At 28.0% G+C, this 9,556-nt stretch overlaps 1 protein-coding gene across 4 annotated transcripts; it reads right to left on the reverse strand.

Moving 5' to 3' along the window:
* Positions 1-4,253: 4,253 nt before the first annotated feature.
* On the reverse strand, positions 4,254-6,491 carry LOC107639699 (uncharacterized). 4 transcript variants are annotated; one of them, XM_088483286.1, is made up of 5 exons: positions 5,699-6,491; positions 5,439-5,533; positions 5,292-5,331; positions 5,067-5,157; positions 4,254-4,923 (listed from the first exon to the last, which is right to left on the reverse strand). In XM_088483286.1, the coding sequence occupies exons 1-5, from the start codon at positions 6,057-6,059 to the stop codon at positions 4,368-4,370; spliced, it is 1,143 nt and encodes a 380-aa protein (XP_088339412.1). In that variant the 5' UTR covers positions 6,060-6,491; the 3' UTR covers positions 4,254-4,367. The 4 variants fall into 4 exon arrangements, with proteins under 4 accessions (XP_088339412.1, XP_016198755.1, XP_016198754.1 ...); XM_016343269.3 differs by having other exon boundaries at positions 5,439-5,515; positions 5,699-6,490; XM_016343268.3 differs by having other exon boundaries at positions 5,067-5,160; positions 5,439-5,515; positions 5,699-6,490.
* Between the last annotated feature and the right edge of the window lie 3,065 nt (positions 6,492-9,556).

Here is a 9,556-nt window from a genome sequence, read left to right on the forward strand (position 1 = left end):
AATTTCAACTCCTTTTTATAAACAAATAGTACATGAGTTATTTATACTAATGAGAAAAGAAAAAACCTCTATGACTTAAGCAATGTGGGACTAATAGATGATACAAAGTTCACTATCCTAAGCAATACGGGACTTGTTTTCCCTTATTACAAGTAATTAATATAATTGACCTACTAACTCTACTTGCTCCCGCATCATTCTCCCGGGGTTACAAAGAACTCTTGCGTGAAAATACTTGTGACAGCAGATAATCTCATTGATGAATTCACACCAAAAGATTCTATTGGTGACTCCACACCAAAGACTTGCACTCACAAATCATGTAAAATTTTACAAGACCCGTGGAAGCAGACAATCTCATTGACGAATCCACACCAAAAGATCTCATTAGTGAATCCACGCCAAAAACCTGCACCCACAAATCGAATTAAATTCTACTAAAGCAAGGTGTAGGCCGCGAAGACCGATCTTGCTCTGATACCAAAATGACATCGGGACGTTGCTTGGGTCACTAATCTTGGCAAGGTTAACAACCCCACTATGGTGACGTAGTTTAAATTCACCAATCTTGACGAGGTTAGCAACCCTACTATGGTAAAAATAGCATGAACCCACCTTGGTTGGCCAAGGCAAGGATGCACCTCTTACTCCTAAAGAGCCTAGAGAAAAATAAGCACACGGCTTATTTCATAATCAAAACAACTTCAACTTTTTTTCATAAACAAATGGTAGATGAGTTATTTATACTAGTGAGAAAAGGAAAAACCTTCATGACTTAAGTAATGTAGGACTAATAGATAACACAAAGTTCACTATCCTAAGCAATATAAGACTTATATTCCCTTATTACAAGTAACTAATATAATTGACCTACTAACTCTGCTTGCTCCCGCGTCATTTTCTCGGGATTGGAAAGAACTCTTGCTAAAAAGACTTGTGATAGCATATGTTTTCATTGGTGAATCCACACTAAAAGATTCTATTGGTGACTCCACACCAAAGACTTGCACTCACAAATAAGACAAAATTTTACAAGACCTATAACAGCAGACGATCTCATTGACAAATCCACACTAAAAGATCCCATTAGCGAATCTACGCCAAAAATCCACACCCACAAATTTAAAAAAATTCTACTAAAGCAAGGTGAAGGCTGCAAGGACGGAGCTTGTTCTGATACCAAACTGATGCCGAGATGTCATTTGGGTCACCAATCTTGGCGAGGTTAACAACCCCACTATGGTGACATAGTTTAGATTCACCGATCTTGGCAAGGTTAGCAACCCCACTATGGTGAAAATAGCCATGAACCCACCATGGTTGGCCAAGTCAAGGATGTACCTCTTATTCTCAAAGAGCCTAGAAGAAAATAAGCACACAACTTATTTCATATTCAAAACAACTTCAACTTTTTTTCATAAAAAAATGGTATATGAGTTATTTATACTAATGAGAAAAGGAAAAACCTTCATGACTTAAGTAATGTGGGACTAATAGATAACACAAAATTCACTATCCTAAGCAATATGGGACTTGTATCCCCTTATTACAAGTAACTAACATAATTGACTTACTAACTCTACTTGCTCTCGCGTCAGAGGGGGAAGAGGTAGGGTTCACACTTCAAATTTATGGCACAGTTACCGTTGATTTTACCATCGAAAAAATTCGACAATAACGTATTGCAGGTTGCCAAAAACAAAGCGTTTCACTAAGTGGGTTTATCGTCGGATTTTTCCGCCGGTAAATTGGACCCTAAAGGATGTGCCAATTTTTTTTGTTTTTCCTCCAATTATTACTGGCAACTTTACTGTCAAAATTGTAAATCTGCGGAAAATAATTTGACCTGACGAATTTGACGCCTAACACATAGGTAAATCAGCCGGTAAAGCCACGGCTACTCTGTAACGCTAAATCCGACGGCAAATTCGACGGTATTCACCATTTTTCTTGTAATGATATATTATTAGTATTAATAATTATAAAAAGCAATATATAATTGAATCAGTTCATTTAATATATGAGCTCAAATCAAGGCTCAAACTTGATTCACAAACTGATGAGCTCAGCTTTTTGAGCTATTAACGAGTTGGGTTCAAATTGGCTCACTAATTCGCTTGACTCATTTTCGAAATTTTTTTCTAGAATAAATTAAGAAAATTATTATTTCTAAAAAAAAAAACTAACTTTAATTACTAGTATTTTTTTTTTAATTCACCACTAATTACTCAGCAAACTAGAAGTTTGCATTCAGTTCGCTTAGGCGAACTGCAAGAGATTACTCATAATTATTAAATATTCATCAAATGTTTGTACTCATATTCAAAAAGTTTTTAAAAATTAATTAGGTAGTATTCATAATTAATCATACAAGTACATTTATTTTTATTGAATTAAATTAAATCGTTAATTTAAATTATAATCATCTAAATTTTAAATTAAATATTTTATAATTTTAAAATTTTAAATTATTTAAATAAAATTAGACGAAATAAAAAAATAAAAATTAAACCGACAATTTATATCAATGTATCAAGAGGAATTGCGCATACGAGTATAATTAACCATACGGGTAAAATTATTAAAATAAATTTATTAATTTTTTAATTTAAGAAATTTAAATTGTTAATTTTTTTAAATTGAATCTTTAATTAACTGTACAAATACAATAATACGAATACATAATATTATAGTTAAATTATTACAATAATATATGTATCTCAATACATTTTCAATATATTTTTTTAACTTTTATCAAATTTCGAGTACACAGTACCTAATTTGCGTTTTTAATGATTTCTTTGTCATAGTATTCGAAATGTGTACACGTATTTAAAATTGTGAATGGTCTACGTATTACACATTTTGATAGATAATTATTGTATTTATTTAATTTAAATATTAAAAAAGCTAAACATTATATTTATTTAATTTAAATATAAAAAAATCTCACCTCACACTGCTGTATATATATCATTGGGTTTTATGACCGTTCATTTAGGTAGCGTTTGGTGGAGAGACAGAGACGGAAAGACTGAGACTGAGAGACAGAGACTAAGAGACAGGGATTGAAATAAATCTCAGTATTCTGTTTGGTGCAAAATGGGAGACAGGAATTGAAACAAGAATGAAACTCTAATTTAATTTGCACAAAGGGTAAAATTAGAATTAATTAATTGAAATGAAAGTATTTTAGATATAAAATGTTATTAAAGTTTCAGTCTCCATCTCTAGAAATTTTAGTCTCCTGTGTCCCTACTTTTTGGAGGTACTAAAATACTGAAATTTTAGAGACAGAGACAGAAATTTTAGTACCAGTCTCTGAACTAACAAACACAATACTAAGTCTCAGTCTCTCAATCTCTGTTTCAGTACCTCAAAACAAACGCTACCTAAAGAGATGGAATATACAATTCGCCTAATGTCTAAGCAAACTGAGTAATATGTAGTGCAGTAGACGAACTATTAAAAAAATACCGATAATTAAAACCATTTTAGTTTTCTTTTCAAGAAATAATGAAATTTTTTAATTTATTCCAGAAAAAAAAAAAAAAAAAAAAAAAACCCTCACTTTCAGCCCTAGTGTCAATGATCATGATAATGTGTTACACACCTCAGCAGCAAGGAAAATCAAGGGCAGAATGAAAAAATTCTTCTTTTCAATTTGCGTGTAAAGAGGAGAGGCAAGAAAAAAAAAATTAATGAAATGAGGTCTAGGGAACAGGGTAATTACCTTAAAGGTCATGAAAAAAAATTAATGAGGTCTAGAAAAAAAAAATTCTTCCTTATAAGGTCATGCATGGATTCATCCAAGTTTGATTTCTCACTAATATATTTCTCAGATTTTAGAGGTTTTATATGAATTAGGGTTTTAGTTCTTTTGTCATCTATTCTTTTTCTAACCATCTTAATACAACTCAAAGACAAAACGTGAAAGAATTATTTTCGAGTTGAACTTCAGAAGAAAAAAGAAACATGACAAAATACAAATAAAAGAAAAGCTTGTATATATATAGTATAAATTTTATACTAAAAATCCTTTGCTACTACTTTCCTCCAAACTCACAAAAAACTCTTAAGGGATGAAAATACCTAACTACTTTGACTAATAATGTCACCTTTTTAGTGGATTTACACAAACCTAATCTAATGCTAATGTTAGGGGGTGAGATCCAGATTCTTTGTACCTAGTACCACTATTACATATAGATAAATTGTTAATTCACTGTCCACTTATATATATAGAAAGAGACAATAGAAAAATATATAAATATATATAGTTATGTCAGATAAATTATATAATGTAAGTTACAAAATACATAATTTCTGACAGTAACCTCAAGATCTCAGTTAGAACTTTGTCCCATTCAGATTCTTAGATCCAAATTTGTAGTGGCCTTTTTCCCTTTCACCTTATTACAATGATCTTGTGGTGATGAGGATTGATGAGAGTGCAAAGAGAGTGATAGATTGCTATTAACTACAACTTCATGGTGTTCTTCTTCCTCCATCATCATCATGCTGCTTCTTCTTCCTAATTGCTTCTCATCATTAAAAACCACCCTTGAATTTAATTTAAGAGACAAGTCCAAATCAATATCACTATTTTCTGAAGCCTTTCTTTTCAAATTATTATTAGTATTAGTAGGCATGAAATCTTGAGCTCTAGGCTTTTCAATGTGACTGCTTATTAATCTATTGTTATTAGTATTCGTGCATAAAGATCCTTGGCCATTTCCAAATGATAGAAACTGATGATCTTTTTGTTCATGATGATGATGATGATGATGAGGATGGCTTGATGATTGTTCCCCAAAATTATGAGAAAAAATGCTATGATGATGAGTCAAATTGGCGTTCCTATGCGCCATGTTTTCATAGACACCAAGAGTAGCGGAAGCAACTCCATATCCATGACCATATCTGTTCACATTAAGAGTAGTAATTAACTAGTAAGAAATCAAGAAACTTTTTTGTTTCAGTATTTTGATGAAATAATAAAAAAACATTTGAGGGAATTTGAATTAATTAAATTAATTAATGTGGTGAAGCTAATGTGTGTATACCTATAGCTTTGAAGCATGGGAAGCTGGCTGAGATTATAAACATTATTTCTCTCTCCATTTTCTATTAGAAATCTATGATGATCAGCCATTACTACTGTCATATATATACACACATAATCAAATTCATTAGGTTTACAATTAAGCACAAATGTAATCCTAATTATTCATTGATAATCTTGCAAAGAATAATTAAAAAATTAAACTAAACATTTTATATATATGTACCTTGATGATTTGTGTCCTCTACCTTTTTGTTCCTGTACATCTGGAAAAAAAAAAAAAGAAATAGATAGGTGAAAATAAAAGAAATGAACCAAATTAAAAGATTTAAATTCAGGTTGTGATAACAATTATGTAACTTCATATATATACCTGTAAATGACTCTTGACATGAGCAATACTTAAACCTTTGATATTCATTAACTGAAGAACCAATTTTGGTGTTGCTCCTATATATATATACACATCTCAAATAAGCAAACATATTAGTAATTAAAAAAAAAAAAGAAACAACAAATATATATAATAACATACAAATTAACTTAACTATGAAGTTAATTAATCATTACCCGAACAAGAGTAAATCAAATTGGAAAAAAATAGATCTATGTTAATGGAATAAAATAACTTACTCTCTTGTCCTCCAAGTCTTTGAACAGCATGAATAAATCGAAGATGAAGATCAGGGGTCCAACGCAACCTTGGCAACTTGGATCTAACGTAAGGTCTTACTGATGTTGATGAACTCTTCTTCTCGTTATTCTCTTCCACTGTGCTGTTGCTTGAACACCCTCCACCACCACCATTGTTGTTCTTGTATTGTTTCTTATAACTACTCTCATCTTCTTCTTCTTCTTCATTATTGGTTTCACTCTCATCTTCACAATAGCCATCATCTTCATTATTATTATCATCATTGCAAGGGCTTCTTGTCTTAGAACATTCTGATCCATGGCTTTCTTCTTCCACCATCTTCATCATCATCAACATCATAGCTTAGCTTAATAGCTACTTAATTGGGTATTATGATATATATGAATAAATAAATCATAATAAAAATTGATGACAATAATTAATAAGACAAGAGGAAATAGTGTTTACTATGTCACTATATGCTAATTATTGGTGGAATCAAACCTCTAATTCTATGAAAGGAATAGTTTGAAATTGTAGACATATAATTAAACAAAAAAGAAAAAAAAAAAAGAAAATTCTCGAACTTTGCTACACTATAGTTTTGGCCACAGAAATCTATGACAACCCATATATACTCATACACCTATGTGATACCCTTGATCTAAAGAATTTTGAGAACACTTTCTCTTCTCTCTCTCTCTCTCTCTCTCTTTGTCTGTCTCTCCTTCTATTGTGTGACTACTCTTTGGGATGATTAAACGAATAATTTTGTTTTCATATAGTAGTACGCATATTGATGTATATATAATTGTATTAAATATGCATGGACATCAAGGAATGGTAGGAATATACTTGATTATTTCATGTGACGACAATCTTATCTTTCCAACTTGATAACAAAATGCTTTTTATTTATTTATTTATTGGAATTATAATAAAGTAGTTCAGATAAATAAACTATGTATATAGATATAGGAATAATATTTGTTTAGTATTATGATGATAGAATCGTATATATATATATTATACTATAGAAAACAAAAAGGGTTTAGATTTCGAGAAAATAGAAATTAAAGGCAAGTTTGATTCTTATTATGATGATAAGGATGTAACTTTCACTGATACTAGCAAATAATTTAAAGACAAGTAAATAAATCAGAGTCACCGTAAGAAGTTGAATCAAATTGTTCTTTACTTGTTTCATCCATTTATTTACCACATTAGTCTTCCATCAAATATCTAGGCTTTCATTTATAAATTTTGTAAAATTTAAAAATATACGTGTGTTAATTTCTCAGTGGTTGCTGAATAATAAAATGTTTGCCTTGTGGTCATCATGGCTCTGAGTTCTGATGATTGTGTTGGATTAGGGTTCAATCATCTGTCGATGACTTTGGTACTGGGGTCTATGTAGATATATAAGTTTGGATTTGTCTTTAATATATACAAATGTAAAAATTAACACCTAAAAAAATAATTTAACTATAAAAATACGTTAAAATTACATGTAATAAATTAGTTTATTTACACTAGGCATGTATAAAATATTAACTTAATAATTACAATATACTTAGTAGGGAAAGTAGTAGAGATGTCATGCATTATTGATTTAATTATATATGCAAGAAAGAAAGATTCTTTAGTTTGGTAAGAAATTAAACAAAGAAACGATAGAACAATATAATAATAAAAGTAATAATTTATCGCCTGAAGTTATTAAAAAATGCAGAATTATAATTTTATTTTTGGAAGATAAATTACTGGAAAAACCTTAATTTTTTTTATCACTCTTCATGCAAGAGTTTTTTTTTTAGTTAATTTACGTAAATTTATAGGCCCCTTTTTTTATTTTATGCTAAATTTTTTTTTTTTTGAGATCAATTAAAGTCTACATTTTTAGGTTATAGAAATTTTAATACCATATTATAAAATCACTTCTTCTAAAAATTTAAATTGATAAAAAAATATACATAAATAATTATATCATATATAAATACACATTATTAATTTAATTTACTTTTTCAGCCATATATACTAAAGACAAAATAGAGGTTCAACGTTAATTCCATTCTAATAATTTTATATTTTAAAAATTATTATTGCATATACAAGAGAGCACATGCTCACATGTCTTATAGATTTTCTTTTTTGTTTCATATTGATATATATTACAGCAAAAATCACTTTTAGTAATAAATTTTTAGTGACAATAACATTCATTATATATCTTATTTAATTTATATTTTTAAGATAATTATATATTTGTTATTATTACTATATGTTATAATAGTAATTATAATTTTTTTGTGGTCATTAAAAAGATTTTTTCCTACAATTATATAATTAATTATTGTTAGAATTTTTTAACGATAAAACATAAAATAGTTAATGTTTAATTACTAGTAAATATATTAATAGTTATTTTTATTTTCATTAAAAGTAATTTTTTTATTAATATATATACTTACATTCTGATTTAGCGATGATTATACCAGTGTTATTGAAAACTGCTACAAAACCTACTTTTCACGCCACTAACCAAGGAAATTTACCAAACCGTCGATATTGAATTTTACGGCAGTTTAAAATTGCTGTCAATCATGACTAAAACTGCCGCCATGTCTAGTGTCCTCTTGTAGTAATTGAGGAGTTCATCAACACTCTTTACTTACTCCAATCCATAACTATACAAATTATGACTCTTCATTTTTTTTTTTACATTTTATATGAACTAATAGTAAAGATTTACAAAGATAATTTACTAATCAGTATTTGTCGTATAAACATTGATGGGTTGAATTAGATTTAAGGGCGTATTTGCTTCTTTTGTCTTTCTTTTATTTTCAATTATTTTGCTTTTAGACATTTTTAAGGAAAAAAAATTTTATTAATTTTATTTTCTAAAAAAGCATTTATATTTTGAAAATAAAAATAGAAAATATTTTATATATAAAAAAACCTTAAATCCTCTCTCTCTCTCTCACCCTGTCTCTAACTCTCTTTTTATATATATATATATATATATATATATATATATATATATATATATATATATATTAAAAATATAAATTCAATCCTAGAAAATAAAAAGTCAAATTAGGTCAAGTTGATATTTAGACAATATATCAGTTTGAAAATTATAAAAACTAAAATAATAAGAATTTAGAAGTTAATAAATATATCACATTACTAAAATAATATTATATAATATAAATACAAAATATTATTGTTTTTTTTTTACCAAAAGATAGAGAGATTCAAACCTACAACCTCTAAATGAGTATAGAGAAACTATGTCATTTGAGGTATAGCTCATTGGTAAATATTATAGTTTATTATTACTATTTTAAAAATATATCATTTAAAAATTAATACCCTCTAAATTGGTCCCTAATGATTTTTATATCGAACAAATTAATTTCTGATAGAAAAACTTTTGACAAACTGTCTCCAATATTTTAGAATATAAAAAATTATTCTTTAATAAAATAAACAAGTAAATTAGTCTCTTGTCTTTCGAAATCTTAGAGAATTAAGTCATGTAACCATATTATTTTCGAGAAAAAAAATAAAGAATAGTTTCTTAATTCTTAAGAAGTATTTGAGACTAATTTGTTTTTTATTTTATTCAAAATTAATTTATCTAACATTCTAAAAAGAGAGTAATTTGTCAAAAGATTTTATTCAAGACTAATTTATTCAATATAAATATTGTTAGAGGAACCAATTTAAAATATTATTCTATTTAAATTTATTAATTATTAATATAAGTGGAATTAGTATGAAATATAACTTGAACCAAACTCAAAAAAAAAAAAAAGAACGAATAGAATTATAGAACTCAATCTCTTGTT

This window comes from Arachis ipaensis, chromosome B4, assembly GCF_059453495.1.
Source record: "Arachis ipaensis isolate K30076 ecotype BB chromosome B4, ASM5945349v1, whole genome shotgun sequence".
Classification (NCBI taxonomy): Eukaryota; Viridiplantae; Streptophyta; class Magnoliopsida; order Fabales; family Fabaceae; genus Arachis; species Arachis ipaensis.